The sequence below is a fragment of the Talpa occidentalis genome, unplaced genomic scaffold (genome assembly GCF_014898055.3).
Source record: "Talpa occidentalis isolate TD23 unplaced genomic scaffold, MPIMG_talOcc4v2.1 talOcc4.7, whole genome shotgun sequence".
Taxonomy (NCBI): Eukaryota; Metazoa; Chordata; class Mammalia; order Eulipotyphla; family Talpidae; genus Talpa; species Talpa occidentalis.
The window spans coordinates 76,402,702-76,423,548 of NW_023605083.1; the positions used below are offsets into that span (position 1 = coordinate 76,402,702).

General features: G+C 40.1%; 1 protein-coding gene across 18 annotated transcripts in view; it reads right to left on the reverse strand.

Moving 5' to 3' along the window:
- The window catches only part of CDC14B (cell division cycle 14B), a 108,770-nt gene that overhangs the window by 3,215 nt on the left and 84,708 nt on the right, over positions 1-20,847 (reverse strand). For 6 of the 18 annotated variants that reach the window (XM_054689421.1, XM_054689427.1, XM_054689424.1 and 3 more), the window contains 2 exons: positions 13,938-14,054; positions 3,557-3,677 (listed from right to left, as the gene is read on the reverse strand). In XM_054689421.1, coding sequence (XP_054545396.1) covers positions 3,572-3,677; positions 13,938-14,054 — 223 coding nt within the window. In that variant the 3' untranslated portion in view covers positions 3,557-3,571. The other 12 variants (XM_037494997.2, XM_037495003.2, XM_037495000.1 and 9 more) reach the window with 10 other exon arrangements.

The following is a 20,847-nucleotide window of genomic DNA, read 5'->3' on the forward strand; positions in this document are numbered from 1 at the left end:
GGGTAGAACAAGTTATTTCAAGCCACTAACAGGAAAAAAAAAAAAAAAAAACAACAGAAGTGGCTAGTCTCATATCTAATGACTTTCAACCAAAAAAGTAATAGGAATAAATACAAATACAATATAATAATCAAGGGGACAATTCATCAAGATGTAACTGTCATTAATATTTATGCACCCAACACATGTGCATCTAAATACATAATACAGGGCCTCCCTGGTGGCGCAAGGGGTTGAGTCTCAGAACTGTGAAGCAATCCACAGCCATTGCAACACAAGTTTGGTCCCTGGCCAGGGAGGTGACCCACATGGTGCAGCAGACCTCTTCTAACTTGACCGCTGCTCCCCTCAGCAGTGTATTTCAGTAGATCTGCCTGTTCTGTTCCCCACTCTGTCTCTAGTGAATTCTCCCACCCCCTGCACCTCTGGCCTGTACCCCAGTTCTTGTATGCATAAAAAATCTTTAAAATAAATACATAAATACATAAAACAATTATTAGTGACACAATAATAGTAGGGGATCTCAACACATAACTTATATTAATGGATAGATGATGCAAATAGAAAGAAGATGGGGAAATAATAGCCTTAAGTGAAGTAATGGATCAGATGGACTTAACAGATACATATAGAACTTTCCAAGCTAAAAGAAGTGAAAATACATTCTTCTCAAGTATACGTGGTACATTCTCAAGGATACATCATATGCTAGGACAGAAAACACACCTCAATAATTATCTGAAAACTGAAATCATACCAAATATCTTTTCTGACCGCAATGGTATGAATTCAGAAATCAAACACAAAAAGAAACCTGGAAAACACCCAAACGTGTGGAGACTAAAAAAAGGCCTCTAAATAACTCGGGGGTGACAGAAGAAATCAAAGGAGAAATAAATTGCGTGGATTTTGAAGAAAATGAAGAGATGAGCTATCAGGTCCTATGAGATGAAACAAAAGCAGTTTTAAGATGGAAATTCAGGGACCTCCCTGGTGGCACAAGGGGTTAAGCACAGCACTGTGAAGCTAACCGCAGCCTCTGTAGCATGAGTTCAATCCAATAAGGGAGCTAACGCACACAGCACAGCAGACCTGTCCTGTCTCACTCGCTGCTCCCCTCAGCAGCGTATTTCAGTAGATTCTTCTGTTCTGCTCCCCACTCTAGTCTCTGGTGAATCCTCCCAACCCCTGTACCTCTGGCCTACACCTCAGTTCTTCTACGCATAAATTAAAATAAATCTTAAAAAAAAAAAAAAACCTCACAACCCTGCAACAAAAAACTAGTCCAATCAAAAAATGGGCAAGACCTAAATAAACACTTCTCTAAAGAAGACACACAAATGGCCCACAGGTTTATCATTTATTACAGGGATATGCAAATCAATGCACAAGGAGATAGCACCTGACCCCTGTGAAAATACCCATATTGAAAAGACCAGAAGTAGCAAGTGTTGGAGTATGTTTGGAGAAAGGAAACCTTGTACACTATTGGTTGGAGTTTAGATTGGTCCAGCTCCTATGGAAAATAGTAGAGCGATTTTCCAAAATACTAAAAATGGGTCTACCATGACAGTTATGCCAAGTCTAGGTATGTACCCGATGAATGCAAAAACACTTATTTGAAGAGATGTATGGACCTCTATGTTCACTGCAGCACTATCTGTAATAGCGACGACATGAAATCAACCAAGATACCCATGGACAGATGACTAGATAAAGAAACTGTGGTATGGCACTCAATGGAATACTACTCGGCTATTAAAAAGAGATGAAATAGGGGACTCTGGGGACAATATGAATGACCGTGGTGATAGGGCTAAATGAAATGTCAGAAAGTGAAAATCAATGACCATCTGGTTTCTCTCCTTTATGGAATATAAATAACCAAAGACAATAAACTGGAAAAAAACCTCAAAAAACAAAACTCTTAAACCCCGTGAAAACTATAGCAGTATACGGGCCTCCCCTGGTGGTGCAAACGGTTGAGCACAGCGCTGTGAAGCTGTCTGCAGCCTCTGCCGCACCAGTTCGATCTGGGCCAGCCGGCAAGGGTCCCACATGGCATGGCAGACCTCTCCTGTCGCACCCGCCGCTCCCCGCAGCAGTGTATTTCCTCAGTCTGCCTGTTCTGTTCCCTGCTCTGTCTCTGGTGAATCCTCTCACCCTCCTGTACATCTGGACTGTACCCCGGTTGTTTTATAAATAAATAAATAAATAAACAAACAAACAAACAAATAAATAAATAAATCTTTTAAAAAAAGAAAAGAAAAATATAGCAGTACAGCAGGGAGCAGAGGGGAAGGAGAACAATAAGGTGATAGTGTAATGAGGACAGGTGAAGGTTGGCCATATGTCGAGGTTGAAGTTGTACTCCCAAACTTATATTTTTGTAGTTGAATGGCAAATAAATAAAATTATTTTATTGATTAAATTAAATTGATTAAATTAAAATGATCTAAGTCCCTTTCCTCACCTTCAAAAAAAAAAAAAAAACACAAACAATTGGAAAAAAGATACCATAGTGAATGCTCTAAACTCCTTGGTTAATTGCAAGGCAAATTGGGGTTGGCCATGGAATAATCAAATAAAGAACAGTCTGGGTGGCCAGCTGCACTCCCCACCCCCTGATCCCCACCGGGTCCCTGCCCTGCCCTTCCCAACTATTCCTAGTGAACACTCAGCAGCTACTTAAGGGACCTGCTGATCAATGGCACTGGCACAACCTGCATGCACCAGGCATCCCCCAGCTGCCACAAAAGGCTCTCACTCTCAGGGACAGAAACTGGCATGGGCACCCACTCTGCAGCCACTGCATGGTGAAGGCTTAACCAGGGCCGGGGTGGGATGGCCTCTCATTCAGCTCACCCCGCAAATCCTGACCTGAAGTCTCAGGGGCCCTGATCTCATGAATTCTCATGAGCCATGTTCTGTAGGTTGCACCCCTTTTGTCTCATCAGTGAAAGCTTCCCTTGGGCCTTGGAGGCCTGGGCCAGAGCAGAACTAAGCTGGAGCACAGCATTCACTTTAGCAGGGTTGTCCCCAAAGTGGCAGCTGCTGTTCTCATGATGTTGACCAATAAAGCTGTATTTGAAGCTAGAGAGTGGTTCCCAAGTGAGGGTGGGTAGCACTGCCCCATGAAGGTAAATGAAAATGTGTGGGGGTGTTTGGATTATCCAATGACTGGGACCACTGCTGGCATTTAGTAGGTGGGGGTGCCAGGGATGCCATTCTCCAGCGTCCTACACAAGTAATAACTGCCCTGCCTGAAAAGCCATGTTGTTTTCCACAGACACCCGTGATGAGAAACCATTGTTTTTCTTCAAGTAAAACAATAAACAGACCAAACTACCTTCCTCCACTCTTTTCCTACCCAAAGTCTCTCCCCATTTAATATATTTGAATATTATAAGTATCTGAGTGGCCAAGGCCAGTGCCCTGGAAATGGCCCCCACAGGGGTTGGCCTGCCAGGCAGGGGCTTCCTTACCTGGGCATTTCAGTGTGGATGGAGCAGCAATCATCCAGGAGCATGTCAAAGCCATGCAGACTTGCTAGCAAAGAGATGAGACACAGTTAGAGGCAAGGCAAGGTGGTCAGATGCGCCAGTGTTCCCTCTAAGGGAGATGAGGGTGTCTGCAAGTTTTCCCAGAAAGTTCCATTTGCTGCTCTCCCCAGATGGCTGAGAAAACATAATATAGGGACATGCTGTGTCACTCACTTAGAAGATAAAATGCCCCAAATTCAAATGATGGAGCAGCTAAAAGGCAGGATAACAGGGAGTGATGGTAACCACTGACACATGGGATATGCAAATCAATGAGACCAGTGTCCTGTTATTAAACAACTCAGCACATCAGGACAGAAGCTGATGGGGTAGGGGAAGGGAGTCCAGGGGATGGCAGATTGTCAAAGTTCGTAGGGAGAACACTAGGCAATATTTTAATTTATTAAGCATTATATAATTATTACATTACATATATATGTCAAGTGCCTCATTAAATATCGATGCACTTAATCACCAACGGTATTAGATATTGTTCTCTTGGCCCAAATCACACAACTAATAAGAAACAGAACAACTGGGTCCAGATTCCATCCTCTGAACAATCATACCACATTGCTTTTTGATGCCGTGTACAAGAAAAGCTTTTAAATTTTGTGTATTAGTCTTAGAAATGATTTTTGAAAGAATTTTCCCTAAGAGCTAACACGCAGGAATAATCTATATACAAGCATGTTCATGCAGAGTTTTAAAGGTTGAAAAGTAGGAAACTCCCTACATGGCCAGCAATGTGGGGAGGATGATTGGTAGGTCATGCAATATTACAGTCGTTTGTGGAGAGCCCTCCCACCACACTGCTTCTCAAAGATGCACTGAAACACACAGGTGAAACAAAAGTAAGCAGTAGGGGTCTCCCTAGTGGTGCAGGGGTTAAAGCTATTGGCAGCCACTGACTGCAGCATGAGTTCAATTCCCCACCAGGGAGCTGACCCACATGGCACAGCAGACCCCTCCTGTCTCACCCCCTGCAACCGTCAGCAGTGTATTTCAGTAGCTCTGCCTGTTCTGCTCCCCACTGTCTCTGGTGAATCCTCTCACCCACTCCCACACCTCTGGCTTGCACCCCAGTTCTTTGCAAAAATAAATAAAATCTTAAAAAAAAAAAAAAAAAGCATAGCTCTGGAAGGCGCAGCTGCCCCCTGAGAAACAGACCTGCTTAAGGGGTTTCATCCAAACCTTGCTGGTCTCAGGGCTCTGCTGCCGAGCCTGTGTCCTTCACAGCACTCAGGAACTTGGAGCTGTCCACCCTAGTTCACCAAAAGAGCTCCAGTGTTTTCAGAGGAAGGATGGCACCCAGAATTGGCCTCGGGCTAAACCATGGAGGGCAGCAGGGGCTGTTGCATTCTCCAGAGGGCAGAGCCCACAAATAACACTCTAGGAGGGCCAGTGAGCCACAGGAATTTGAATAGGTGTGAAAGACTGATCTCCTGATTTGGACTTTGAAAATTGCTATCCTAGCTCAACCCAAAGTTAAGTTCCTTAGAGAACGGGACACATTCCTTAAAAGATTATCTACAACATACACACCACCTCTGTGAGAGGGTGTGGGCACGAGGTCCTGCCCAACAGGAGACCATCAAGAAGGGAAGCAGGTAAATGGCGCCCTATGTGGCCTCCCAGGTTGGCTAGCAGGATGAGCACTGGCCCCACCCTTCCCCTCGCAGCTGAGTCCTGACCATGGTGGATTCAAGAAAGGGGCCAGTGTTTGCTCTCCAGGACTCCAAGGGCCTGATGTACAGGTGTCTTATCCTTAGCAGTCTCCACAAAATTAAACCTCTGCCTTGTTTGAGTTGGCGGTGGGATGTGTGTAGAATGATGCCCCCTCACTCACTCTTATCCCGGGGAAGGTGTCACTGACTGAACTGCTCCCTCCAAATCCTTAAGTTGAAGCCCCAACTCCCAATATCTCAGAGAACGTGTTAGAGAAATGGCCTTAAACTGAGACCGCATTAGGATGGATGTTAATCTAATCTGACTGGGGTCATAAGAAAAAGAGATGCAGACAGAGCGACACAAAGGGTGATGGTGAAGAGAGAAAAGGCCACTCGAGGGCACCGGGAGCCAAGGCGAGAGGCACCAGAAGAAACCGAGCTTGCTGACACCTTGGTCTTGGATTTCGAGTCCCCAGATTTGAGAGAAAACAACTTCCTATTGCTTGAGCCCCCAGTCCGTAGCATTTCCTTATAGCAGCAGCCCAGGCACTAACACAGAGGGGGACATCCACTTGTGTCTTAACCACTGCCCACCATGATCCCGCAAGTGAATGCAACAAACCAAAAGGCTGTTTGGTTAATACTTTTAATTACATGATAAACATACAATTTTCACTCGTCAGTATTTTATAGAAAACCAGTTACAATACACAGATTTTCAAATGTAACAGTATGTATCAAACTACATAGATATGCCAAGTTTACAGGCCATTATGGAAGCTTTATCTTAAAAATACCTTCAGGAAAATAAACGTTCATTCAACCAGTTCTCTCGGATTTATAAAATATGATTAGAAATATACATTTTAATTAAAAAAATCAAGACAACAATAGATCAAATACTGGTTAATCAGTTACATTTTAAAACATAATAATCTGTACATGAGTGCAGGTTAAATCTGCAAATTACTAATATAAAACTGCAGTACTATAATCAGATGAACAAGTCTGCTGACAGTTAATTCTACTGGGCAATTAAGGAGGTAATTTCCTACACAGTACAGGTGAGTTGTCCAGTCTTTCAAACACATCTGTAGTATTTCCATTTGGCAACATGGAGAATACTCGGGCCTGGGAGACATGTAAGAGCAGCAACTGGCCTTGGTTGGGGCAGCTTCAGTGGGAAACATATACTAAAGAATTAAGTTTCTAGAGTTGTTTTTGGTGAGTAGTGCTTTCCAAAATACAATAATTACCTTTTTTTTTTTTAATAATTACTTTTTAAACTGTATGATGAGAAGCAGCAAGGCTACTTTTGGAACATTAAAGGAGCACACTGTTCACTGGTCATGACCAGTGATTCGAGCAAAGGCGAGCCCCTGAGCCCCGCACAGCTGCCTGGCCTAGCAAGCCTGCCAGTCCCTGTGGTGCACCACGGGGCATCAGAGACCAAGGGCAAATGCATTTACCTCTTGAAACACTGAAAAATGCCTCTAAAATGTGTCTGGGCCTGAGAAAAGAGGTAGAAATAACCCTCTTAGGTGGAGGCAGGGAAGGAAGTGGGTGGGTACAAGCTAAGGGGATCAAGTTCAGGACAGAAAAATTTTGGAGACCAGAGGAGCAGCATGTCACTAGGAAGCAGCTTCGGGCAAGTAAGGCTACTTGCTTCAGTGAGGCACTGCTCAGGACCAGTTCCTGTCCACCTGCAGTGAGAGATTTCTACTTTTTCTCCAGCATTACAAAACAGAAGTCTGTCTCTACTTCTAGGGACCCACTTCCTTCCAACTATCCCTGACTCTTGATAATCTGAGTCCCCCCAGAGCTTCAAGTGTACAATCAATATTCATTTTGAATTTTAACTCCCACGGAAGCTGTCTTGGTATACCTTCAAAGCTATTTAGCCTCTGTAGTTAGCGGAATCTTTCTTTCTATCTGACATGCTGTTTCCTAATACATAGCAAAGACTCAAAGTTAAGATTGTCAGAAGATTCTTGGCATATTGACACATACAACTGGGGGCCCGGGAAACCCACTCTTACAGCAGCAAGAATGTTCCATCAGTCAAGGCCAGGGACTACCTTACTACCTAGATTCTAGATATAAGTAAAGCACTGTGCTAGGGATACATTTGAAGTGTTATCCCAAGTCCTTCGTGAGTTTCCAAGGAATGTTTCTTTATAATTCATCAGTTTCCTATGACTGATTTCAGTGAGCCTGTTAAATACAAGGATTTTTAGAAAGAGCCACAGTGATAGCAATTCTAGCTGGAAACGTGAGCAGCCAACACAAAAAGGCATTTGTAAAATAAAATGTAGTGGTTAACAGTGAAGCCCAAATTTTTCACTCTTGGCCAAGAAATTAAATGGCTTGTTCACTGGGAGGGAGGCAGCACATGTTATTCCTTCTGACCTAATAAAAAGTCAAATCAAAAAAGTTCAGATGGAAGTTTGATTTTCACAATTACCTGGATTATTAACACAGGAGATGGCCTTAAAAGTGTAACAGGAAGAAGAGTTGCCCTGAGAATTCAATGTTTTATGCCTGGGCACAGTTTGAATATTTCGTATTGTCTCCCAGCACACAGTAATTGGAATGTTTCTCCTCACCCAAAGCATACGGAAGCGCACTCTTCACTCAGCCAGTGGGTCTTTACGTCTATTCGCCTCCAGGAATAGAAAACCACTGTTTTTTCTGATATCCAGTCCCCACTGCTTAACAGCTACTCTGACCCAACCTCCGTGGTGGTGCCTGGTGGGGAAGAGCTATTTGTTTGGCATCTCCCATCTCCCCTCAAAGCCAGTCAACCTCACAATCTACCCCAAGAGAGTCAATTCCAAAATGGAGTCATGGCCTTCCAATTACTTTTTGGACTAACAACTTTAATCTATCCCAACCACTTCTTATGCTTCATAGTTTTACTAAAAAGGCAGTTTTTCTTCTTTTTTTTTTTTAATGGAATTGCCTACCGTCTTGTAATGTGAAGGCATTTGCTTTTCTCGTGTTGCCTTTCACATATTATATCCCCACATTCTCCAAACTAGGATAGGCAGAAATACACTTCTTACTATGGAAGTAATCAAGGGGACTGCAAAATATTCTTTTATTTTGGGCCCCATTTTTTTTTTTTCTTAGCAGCAAATAAATTTTTTTTGCAATTGCTTTATATCAGTCTCTGCTACGGTTCTGTAGGGTTGAGGGGAGAAGGCACTCTGCAAAGGTTATTAGTTGTATTCCCTAACCAAAGGCAACAGTGAGTTTCTTATTTACAAACAACTGAAATCCAGATGTGAATAACTGGCATTGAAAACAAAGAGTACCTGTGAATGACCTCAGGCAGATCACATGACGAAAAAAAAAAAAAAATCTCAATGTCACAGGCTACCAAAGCCATAACTTTAAAAACAAAAGCTACCATTATTAGGATATCACTCCTTTTAAGGGAAAATACCCACAGTGTGATTTTTTTCAATGCAAGGAAAGTAATAGGATTTTAATCTGTATGACCAGGCAACCAAATTGTGGGCAGTTTGGGCATTCACAAAAGGAGACATTTACAACAATCTTCCATCTCTGAAGCCAGTTTCTCTTCCTGAGTCTTCTACAGCTACCATTCCTGGTCTCCTGCAAGTTAGGTTACCAAAGGATCACTTTGTATCACAACATGCAACAGCCTTTAAATAGGGTTCTCACAGATTCTTGTTAATAAAGCACTCTTTGGTGGAAGACAAGTAGCTTGGGTACTGAACAGAGCTAACATACAACAATAGTACAATATTAAAGTAAAGATGATTAAACCAAATCATATCGAATTACAGAAAGTACCATTTCAGCAACACCTGTTTTAGCTTTATAAATTTTGACACAGGGTGAACAGAAAATAAATACATAAAAAACCTCCATCAGAGCCTCAATTCTTCTGAAGGTGAGCAGCTAAAATGATTGCCATCATGGGGACACAATCACATGACACAAACTTGTCACCTCTCTTGGTATCAGAGGGCTTCAATATTTACACCTGAGACTAAATTTACAACAGCTTTTTAGTTGCGACACTTGAGACATTTCTATGAAAGGAGCTGGGCCTTCTTCAAGCCATTTGCTTGGGCCCAAACTCATGCAGTTACTGAAACTTCAGTAGACACTGTCTTCATTGAACAAACTTCTTAGGTGGAAAGCAACTAAGGCTTTTGCATTTTTGTTTTGTTTCCAAATAAGTGTGCTAATAAGTCCTCTTGTAGTTTTCTGTTCCTAGAGTCTTCCTTCAGATCTGGTCACAGATTTTAACTTAACGCAAGACTGTTTTAGTCCTTGAAATGGCGGGACTACAGGAGGGAAAAAAAAAAGGAATTTACCATGAAGGTTTTCAAGTGTCCCATATGCAGTTTTATCAAAGACAAGGAAGGCAACATAATAAAAAATACTGACATGCTAAAAAGTATACACTTTGTATAATGATTTAATGACAAACATTTTGGAAAAGAAAGTACAATATCAACCATAAAGTAAAGACAAACAGGAGAGGAAGGCAGAGCAGAAAAAGGTTCAGTTCTGCAAAAAATGAAAAAATAGTAAAAAACCAAAAGTTTAAAAGGGGAGGGCAAAAGCAGTGGAGCAATGAGAGAGTACCATAATGCCATTAAGGGCATTTGCTGCAAAGCATTCCTTTTCCTTCCTTCCCTCTGAGGAACCAGGCTGTGGGAAAAGCGGAAAGAATGAAAAGATAAAGAAGCGTTACTTGATTATTCTGAAAGCCAGAATTTAGTCACAGAAAAAGCTCTGGCACCTCAAGCAGTTTCCAGATTGGCAGAGGACAGAAGGCGGCCAGACTCGCCCAGCAGACAGACCTTGTTCCCAGGCCTGATGCGGACAGGACCTCCCAAGCAAAGACACCGGTGGGCCCTTTTCTGCTCCTAAATAGATGGCCCAAATTGATCCTCACTCTCCCTCCTCCTTCCTTCCCCGTGTCCCAAATGTATTACGTTATACTTTCAACTAAATAGCAATTTTCAGGAAAAAAAAGGAAAGAGTCAGAAAAAGCAATTCCGATCTGAGGCGCCCCTCACTTGGATGATGAGACCCTATTGGAGCAGTCATCAAAATTGATCACTTAGTTTACGGAGACCCCCATAGAATAATGGGTATAAAGGTCCAGGTCAGTTGGTGGAGCCAAACAGGAAAATACCTGGAATTTCAAAGGGACATTAATAATTTAAAAGGTCACAGGTATCTAGCATTTTTTAAAAATAGTTATTTTCAAATTCCAGGGTTTTTGGAGAAAATGGCGTACAAAAAAGTGGAAGTCCAGAAGTGATAGAATAGACACTGAGACCTGAGACGGGGAGAAGGAACAGTGATAGGTAAGATGATGGCAAAAGTCATGGATGAGAGGACTGGCTGAGTCTGGGGAGTCCTCAATACACCACTCCTCCCAGCCAAAGGGCTCATGAGGAGACACGTGGTTTCAGAGGCCAAGAGCCTGAGCGCTCATCTCTACCCCACCCCCCACAATATAAACACTCAGCTCAAAGTTAATGGAAATAAGGTTGGTTTGAAAGGAACAGAAAGTGATGGGTCCCAATGATGCAACTTGGAAGAAAAAAAGGCATTCGTATACAACAGTTTTCTTAGAAAATGGATGAAGTTATAATTTCCAAAAAAGCATAAGCTTCCGGAAACATGCTCTCAAATGGGTTGAGACTGTGAAAGACATGAACTGACTAGAATAATGTCAAATGAGGTGCCTGCAGGAATCAATCTATTTAGCCAATTCTTCATGGCATTTACTCTTAAAAGGGACACATTAAAATGGACACATTAAAATTTTATACAAATGTGTTTACAGCACTAACAGGAATGGGAAGCAGAGAAGCCCATCAATTTACTTCTTCAGACCTGAGAAAGGGGACAGAGAACTCCGGCTCTGAGGGTCAGTGTGCCTCATTGCCATCAGACAAGCCCTGCCCCCTGGCCTGCACAGAGCTTGTCACCTGGGATTTAGGTTGAATGTGGCTTATGTTCAGAGGACACATGTGGGAATAACCACCCACTGCAAGAAAAAGCTGGTGGCATTTCTTCCCAAATGGGAATACTTATGAAAAGCACATATATTTTGTCACCAAATACTTGTTCTTTTAATGTGTTTGTGAAAGTTCTCCAGAGTTTGTAAAACCTCTCAGTCAACTGTCAAAAACCAAAAGAGCTAAATCAGTGGAAAGTGAGGGTAGATGGGTCCTCAGCCTGGAAGCCTCTAAGGATAGAACAGAATATTTCCATATGAAAGGCCAAGTTCCAATGGCATCAGATGATGACAATGGTGATCATGATGATGATGAATGAATATCAACCTGCAAGAGAAGGCCTCACAAGTGGGAGCAAGTGCAGTCTGGTTATCCTGGCCCTCAAAGTATCTGTGCGAGTACACTCAAAGGGCGTATTAGGGTTTTTTTTAATTGCTGTTCAAAGAAAATATTTCTGTTCAATACTTAAAAAATTTTCAACCATCTTAGCTGATGTTTAAACAAATGTGTAATTTCCTCATTATCCTCCAACCCAAAATGAACACTACTCAGTAGGACAAAAACTCAGGCCACTGCTTAGCTGCCTCAATTCCCATAACTTCCCAGAAGCAACTAGTGGGAACTGGACAGAAAGCATTTGCCTTCCTGTTTTGAGTCGCAGGTGGCTCATGTTAAGGTGACATGAACACAGGCCAAAGCCCTGAAAAAGGCAGAGACCCTGCATGGAGGGAAATGGTTAAATCCTCTGGAAGACCCAGTTATCCACACACTCTTTAACTTCTTTGTCTAAACTCTGATTGGCCATGCTAAAATTTGAAAGAACATTGGTTTTCAGACTTTTGCACTATTCAAAATGCCTGGAAGCTGCTTGGGCCATTTAACATTAAGCCCAGCTTAGTCAGTGTGGACGCCTACTTCAGACCCTTCAAAGCATCCAGTCCAGTGACCTCAGGCATTTGCTTACTGCCATCAGGTGTCAAGTCTGCTGAGAAGCACAAGTTTAGATGGATGGATAAGACCTAGATGAAAAAACACTCCACCGCCAATCCCCCTTTAGAGGAACATGGTGAATGGGCACTGGTGGTCCCAGCTCCTGGACTCTATTCTCTATAACCTGAAGAGCACAATCCAGAAAAGCAGAAAACAAAATTAAATGTGCAAGACACACTCGACTGTAATAGAAGCCTGAGCAATTGTACTGAAAAGGAATACATTCCACTCAAAACATGTCTAAAGTTACTAATCCCAACTGCCCTACCTCAATTGGAAGAAATGTTAATATCATGACACATTTCCCCTTTGTCTGATATATATATAGAAATTTATACACATAAATATTTACACAGCTATACATTTCTATACAAATAAAGTGTACTGTACATTTACAAAATTAGAGCACTACTTCATAACTTTTAGGTTGTAACACTTTTCACTTACTGCCTCATGAGCATTTATCTAGGTCATGACGTTTTCTTTAAAAACATGACTCAGATACATTTGGCATAATTCACAATCTTTATTTCTATCTTTATCTCTATCTCAACTGTTACAACTAACATTCTGATACAATGATATAATGCACCCAAATCACTGACCTTTTTGTCTTTTCAAATGGAATTAGAGAGTAAAAAGATTATAAATACTTGATACTTCTATAATGAAAAATTTAAATCTTAAAATCATGAGTGAGAACTCAAATCTCAAATACTTATACTGGGGCACTATCCTATTCTCATGTAAGTAAATTGTACAAAAGAACCAGCAAAAAGAAACAATGCAGAATTAAATAATGTCTTTATAAGCAAAACATAGAGAGCTTTCTGGTTGGTGCCTGGAAACAGGCTGCTATGCAACTATCCCCAGACTAACTCAGCACTGAAGATAATCATGGGCCCGAAGCCTCAAAGACAGGCAGGGAGAAAAGTTAAAAAGAAGCAAGGAAAACTGTGAAGGGCATTTTAAAGTCGGGGTCTGGGTTATTTTCAGGCCACCTGTGGACTATTCTAAGAGACATACTGTGCCCTGAGCACAGCACCTCTGGCTCAGGACCACACAGGTCGCCAAGACCACCAAAGATGCCCAAACACAGGAAGGATGCCTGCTTTCCACCCCTGGAGGTACAGGAAGTGACTTAAAGGGATTTGCTTTTGGAATACGATAAAAATGAAACATCTACCTTCAGCTCATGATAAACATCCAGAGATACGTGTAAAGATTGTATTTGGTCATAGAACATGCCCATTTTCTTGTGAAAGAGTGTAATTAATGAAGGAAGTAAAAGATGCTGGACTCTCAGTGAAAGAACAGCCCCCTTGGGTGTGGACTGTGACCAGAGGACAGTTCCTCAGGTAAAGAAGAAGGCCCAACTCACTAGCGTTCTCGCTTTCCACTATCATACTTATTTGTGGCTAATTCTTCAAAAATTATGCAGTATGTGGGAAGAGAAAAAGAGTTTCTCTTTGGAAAAAATTAAGAACTTATAATACAACATTCTCACATTTCCAGGGTTGAACACTACCTCTGAAAAATAAAATAGAATAAAACCCTACATTAAAATCATCCAGATTTTCTTAGATAAAGAAGTCAAACACATTTGATTTATTTCCCATCACGGGACTCTGTTTTCTCCTATTTTCATTTCTATCTCCAGAAGATAAAACTGGAAAACAATGCTTGAAACTTTTCAAAGAATAGGATTCTTTTCTCACCTTTTAAAACTGCTTTTTCTTGAAGCAGACCTGGTGGTTCTTTTAGTAATGCCTGTACTGCCAGAAATGTTAGGTTCAGATGTTTTACAGCTCTGAACACTGGACTGAAGAATTACTCTGAAAACAGTTGGAAAAAAATAAGATTATATTCACTGAAGCAGTTTTCAAGTACTTCACAAAGGAAGGCATTTTGCACTTTTGTGCAAATTATCTTACTGAGAACTCATAGGATTTTCCATCAATACATTTGCCAGAAACATCTGAAACACAATTTTACATCGAAGTCTTTTGAAAGGAAGCAACTCATTTCCCTACACGGGTTTACACAAAGATAACCACAGTGCTTCGCTTTTGAAAAATGAGTGAACTTGACATTTTAAATAATTTCTACATCAAAGAATTCAATCAGCAAAATAAATCTTTGTGATGCCCCTCAAAGTAAAAGAAGAATCTTAGAATTCTACTAATGAAAACAAAAGTGTTTAAAAATCCCTAATTCTAAAGAATACAGGTATAAACATCTCTTCAGAGCTGAAAGTATGGACAATTAACACCAAATCAATATGAATTTCATTTATCATTCCAAATTACAAAAAATATATTGAAGCAAAATTTGAGTTTTGTTCAAATTATGAACAAATTACTAAATCTCCAAGTAGCATGAACATGAAAGTGAAATTTCATGGAACTTGCTTTAATTAAATTCTAAACATCTCAAGGATCTGATGCCTATGGGAGTAGACTGCCCAGGAGGCAAATTCATGAATCAGAAAGACACCCTCAGATAAAGCCCACACAGAATTCCTTGTTCATAAGTAAAGGGTGTTTTTAATTCTCTTTGAATTGTCACAGAGAAAACATCAAAAGGTTTTCTATGTATTTCTTTTCTTCAAGGGATAATGACTACAATACCAAACTGCACACAAGCACATTCATATATACATACTCTGCTTTTATTTGTCTGTAAGAGAAAGATACTGTTTTAAAAATAAATTGTCTTCTCATAGCCAAACCCAATGGTGAGAGAACCACCAACTTATGAGAACCCAGCTACTAAAAGTAAAAAGAAACCATTACAACTAATCAGTTGTCAGTCCTACTTCCTCTGTCTGTGTTACTATGTCAACTAAAATACCAGGCCCTCAGCATGTATATAGATTAGTAAAACCCTATAATCCCACATTACCCAATCCATAGCATATTCCATATTTAGCAAAATGCTAATATGTCACTAAATCCCAATGGGTTGATTGTACCAGATCTAAATCTGGAGCTACCAGAGGCCAACTGTTTTTTCAAGCTGTTAGGGAAAAGAGGGGAAGAGAGAAGGGGACCACTACCCCCACTGTTATGATTTCTGAAAATCTCAGGAAACCACCTTCAATTTCAGAGATAAAATGATGCTGGGTAAATGAGCCTATGCTTGATTCAGGAATTCTCAGGAAGTATTATTCTAAATGTTGACCACTCTAATATAGGAGAAAAATCTATGCAGACATCGTTGCCTAGTCAAAGGCAGCACTAATTGCTCTGGCATGTGAATTCTATCATGGCAAACAAGGATGTTAAAGGTCTTTTTAATTATATAAACTGAGGTTGAAATATTTAGTCATCACAGTTAAGGATTTGAATCTAGAATGTTTCATAAAGAAAAACAAAACAACAGAAACAAAAGTGGGTGCTCCTGTTGCTTTCTGAAGTCCAGCTCAAGGCTCAGCATGAACTTTGTCTCAAAGCCTCTCAAGCACTCAATGAGGCTCAAGGTTAGTTTTAATCTCCGTTTTAACAAATACCATAGCTATTTTTCAGATGACAACTGCCACACTGTAAAATCATTAATATGACGTGAAAAACAAAACCATGCACCAATGCATTGCAGCTTAGGAAATTTAAGAACTTATTTCTTAAATTAACTGTTACTAAATGTTTAAATGGGAAATTATTGCTAAGTCATATTTTAGGCTGAAAGGAAACATCTGTTCAAAAGTACTCACTTTTGTAAATAATTAGTGTGGATAATTAATGTGAAGTAATATATTAATAGCTAATAATTTATGTGGAAATTTAAAAATAAGAGCATGATCGAAATTTGGAATTCATTAATCACACACCAATAATGATTCAGGCCACCTGTCACATGCATTAAAAAACAGAGCAGTCGTTACAACTGTAGGTGACACACTGACGAAATGGAGGGAAACCCACAACCACACTTAGTTATTACCTGTGACATCCCACACCTACATGCAACACCACATAAAGAGTGATAAGCTAACAAGGCCAGCCACATGGCTCTGCAAAGCAATATTCAGCATATGCATTTTCTCCTTCCCCTCTTTCCCTGACAGACTCCTCAGTTCTACTTTTTATCTCCATCCATACTGCACTTCCTTTTCTACAGTATCTTTTGAGCCTCAGTATTCTCAGGTTTTGGATTTGAGGATATCTGCCACTTGAGGCACCTTACAGCCAAAAACTGAAAAATGGAAAAGCCAGGTCTCTTGCCTATCAAAGACTCACTTCCAAGAAAAGAATCCACTAGTACAACCATGCACTATCTACCCTGGCTGTCCAGCACTCATACAAAACAGCTTACAAGATGAGGGTCTGCAGCCCTGCAACCTGAAAGGGTTGCCTTTTCCACTAAGGGTCTGTTGCACCAGTGTAGTTGTGTTCTTCAGACCACAGAGGTGAATGCAATGAAGCTGCCCAAAAGCAGTGCCTCACAAGGTAACTACAAGGATGTTATAAGTTTACATCACTGTTACTGTGGAAAATTCTTGTTTCAATAAATTCTAAATTGATCAGGTGTGCTACATCGAATACTAGCTTCTGGTCTAGAAATGCAATGACATGTCAGTGAAAAAACAAAAAAGGTTTTATTTATATACAATATTAAAAAGAGCCTGACAGAGACCATTTTAAAACTTATTCTAGGAAAAATATTATAATCATGAAGTACCTAACTATTATTAGCAATGGCAGCACCCTTTTAGAAATATTTTTGCTACTGGAATAGTTTGAGAAGAGTAAATCTAAGCATTATATGCTATTCCTGACTGAGAACATGTGTTTACTAAGAGAAGTACAGGAAAAACTACATAAAGGGACAATCTATGTCAGAAATGGAGCATATCTGCCTAGTGAAATGGTTTTATTAATAAAATATGAAAGAAAATGTTTAAGTAGGAACCTGTTTAAGCAACTTCTCCTTAATTTAGGAAAGAAGGAAGTCTGCTTAAATTTTAAACATTTTCTGGCCATCTGAAGACACTCAAGGAGACCACAAAGTAGTAGAGTTGCTTGCAAAGGAATTTCAGAGGCAATTCCAGAAGGAACTTTTGTATTCTTTTATAATTTCAAATCCAAGTTGAAAAAAAGAGAAGAAAATCTTGAAATATGAGCTAAAGAAAAAGTTTCAGAGAAAGAGGAAATGCAGCAGAGGGTGGTGGCCCCCCAGGGCCACAGGCTGCTGCCTCCATGGGCTCCTGGTCAGACTCTCAGACTCTTGGAGGGTCCTGGGTAAGCTCTGCCACATTCTTCTGTAGAAAATAAGTCTTTTCACCATTTTGAAGGCATTCATTTAAGGATGAAAGCTATGAAGAGAATATTAACTCTGCCTATATTCACAAAAGAAAGGCATTTTGATTACTTCTGGAGAAGGAAGACTGAGAGGGAGGAACAAAATGATTGTCATGCAGAAAGCACCATCTTCTCTGCCTTCCTATTTGGTTTAATAGCAAGCTTTGAAAACTGCTTAACTATATTTCCTAAAGGAGAGGAAGCAAAATGAGACAGAGGAGAAAAATCTGCATAATCAAGACAGAAGACTTATTAGGGAAGGAGCCACCTGCTGGGAGGGCACAGTGCACAGTGGCAGAGTCAGGCGAAATGGGATGCGATGTTTACCAGACCTCACAGTTACAAAATCAAATTTTATTAAGAGCAAGAATAAGTGGGAAGATTTTGCTAGATTGAAAAAGTTGTACTAGACAGTTACTTTAGAAAACCAGAAGAAAGCTGGAAAATTGACTGAAAGAAAGCCACCCCAATAATCCCAAACTAAAAAGTTTGACCGGGAAAAGAAATAATCTCAGTGTCTTTATAAGCCGTTATTTCAAAAACATGTGCTAAGAACAAGCACAATTTGAAAACAAAATGTTGTTTTTAATACCTCTTGTCTGAAAGGAACAGTGAGAAGACCTCCCTCCCCGCTACCATGCCATTACTTAAAAGATTCAGGAAAAGAACCTTTGGGAAAAGGCAAATCAACCAAGGTAGGAGAGTTGATAGTGAGGAAAACATGCATCATGAAGAACATAATGGCTAGCAGAGGTGAGCACTCGTAGAGAAATGGAATGAGACACTTACACAGCAGCTATTTGTCAAGGGTCCTGATGGCTATTGTGTTCTTAAACCATCGAGACAGAATAGCAGGATGGGAAGAATGTAGTCACAAACAATCCACCAGATGACAACACTACACAGTGCAGAGGTCAGCACAGCTAGGGAACATCTGGAAAGGGGTGAAGGGGGAAAGAACAGATGTTGAAATTGGGAAGCCAAAATAAACAAAATAATAAGTAAAGCCACATGTGAATTTTAGATACCCAGTGATGCAAAGGGACGGGAACAGGAATGGTGTTTTTAGTTGGGATAAAAACGCCGTCTTCAGTTCTAAGCTGATTTGACACTTGGGAACAAAAGATCAGACCCAATTCCAAGTTCAAAACTGTCCCAAATTAATTGTCTGACACAAAAATCACAGCTGTAGTTATATGACAAATTCTATAAAAAGCAGAAGATACGGATATATAAAAAACTAAACCATATCACAGAGAAAAAGAAGGCAAAACTAACCAAATAAAAAAAGTCCTTGACTGATTATTAGCAACAATTTCATCAGTGGCACAATTACAGATAAACACAGCAGAACAGAACTGTATCACCCAGGAGCTAGACAAATTGCACGCTTTGATAACAAAGGCTATATGGAAATATACCCAGTACCAGACAACACAACATGAAGAAAATATGACTTATGCATTAATAATGTATAATTTTTCTTAGTTGTTTTTGTTGTGTTTTCCTCATGTAACCCAAAGTGGTTTTTAACTTAGCTTTCAGTATTTCTTAACCCACTGGGTCTGATGTCCAGCAGTTAGAAGAAACCTCTTCACAGTTGCAAAAGTGGTAACTCCTTCAATCACCACACTTCCAATGGTCACATGGATACATGTGTGATCAAATACATATATGACTCTACTGAGCATCTGCTTTGTGCTTAGTATTGAGCTAATCAAATTGGGAATAACTGATTCACCTTATTAGACCACCTTTATCTATGTGCCAGGTATCCTATGTATTGTTTAAAAATGAACAATAATGTAAAAAAAATTATAAAAATCATGTGTATATATAACATACATTTAATAAAAATATTTTAAAAGGGGGGATTATAATAAAGGATGATGGGACTGAAATTAAATCTAACTTCACCCCACAAGTTACACCTCTTCCACCTCATCCAATTCTTCCATCAAAAAAAAAAAAAGGTTTAAAATATAGATTAGATTAGTATTTACACAGAATGGAATAATACAGACCTCTACCTATCACAACTTTCATTTGCAGTTACAGACTTAATAGTTACTCCAAAGGCAGTTTATCTGTTCATGCGTAAGAACTGTTGTTCTAATGCTGAAAACAGTGATGACCCATTCACACTATACTGATAAAAGGGACGGCAGGAATTTTCAAGGCTAATTATATTTATAGGTTTATTTTATTCCCATGTAGGATGCACTTTCATTCTGTACCATTTCACTTAACCCTAACAAACCTAAGCAGAAATAATCAGTGTGCGGAAGTTATAAAATATACCAAGTCTATTTTGGCACAAACAATAACATACTTGCCATCACATTCTGATAATCACCTTAAGGTCATGGTGCTAATAACCTGTCTCCATGGTAGTCAGGATCAGACAAGCTCTTTGAGAAAATGACTATTTTATCATTTTTCTTTTTACAAACTTTAAATCCCACCCCACCCCCTGCAAATACTGATGGTTTATGAAATAGGAACCAATAACTGGAATTTTATGTACTGTAATGTTCTCTTAAGAATCACCAGTGTTTCTACATTTCTTTTTTTCAAAGATTTATTTTTACCTATCTATACATACAAGAACTGGGGTATAGGCCAGAGGTATGGGGGGGTGAGAGGATTCACCAGAGACAGAGTGGGGGAGCATAGCAGGAAGATCTACTGAGATACACTATTGAAGGGAGCAGCAGGCAAGACTGGAGAGGTCTGCTGCACCATGTGGGTTAGCTCTCTTGCTGGGGATGTAACTCATGCTGCAGTGGCTGGTGATATTCTGATAGCGCTGAGACTTTAACCCTTACACCACCAGGGAGGCCCTGGTTCTACATTTCTAACTCTCCTTCTTGCAAGTATTTTCACATGGCTAAGTAATAATTGGAAGCAAAATAACCTGCCCACAGTGTTAGATGAATCAAAATTGAAGGCAGGAATTGAATTTAGATTTCTCAATCCAAACATTTATTGAACATACACCCTCATGGGACTTTTATTTCTAAATAATAAACACTTGGAAGAAAAAGGAAATTTCCAACTGCCCTCCTACAACTAAGAGCAAAACAGAGATGACTATAACAGCAAAGATGGCTTGGAAAATCAGAGAGAATAAACAAAAATGTAAAGGAGGAGTACAGGAAATTTGTGGTGACTAATCTAACAAACTTCCACCTTCCCCAGTCTTTTCACAATACTAAGAACTTAAAAGAACTAGCACTTTGCTTTTTCCTTTAAAAGTATGCCCGCAGCCTCTGCAGCGCCAACTCAATCCTGGCCAAATGGGGAGATACTCACATGGCGTGTCTCG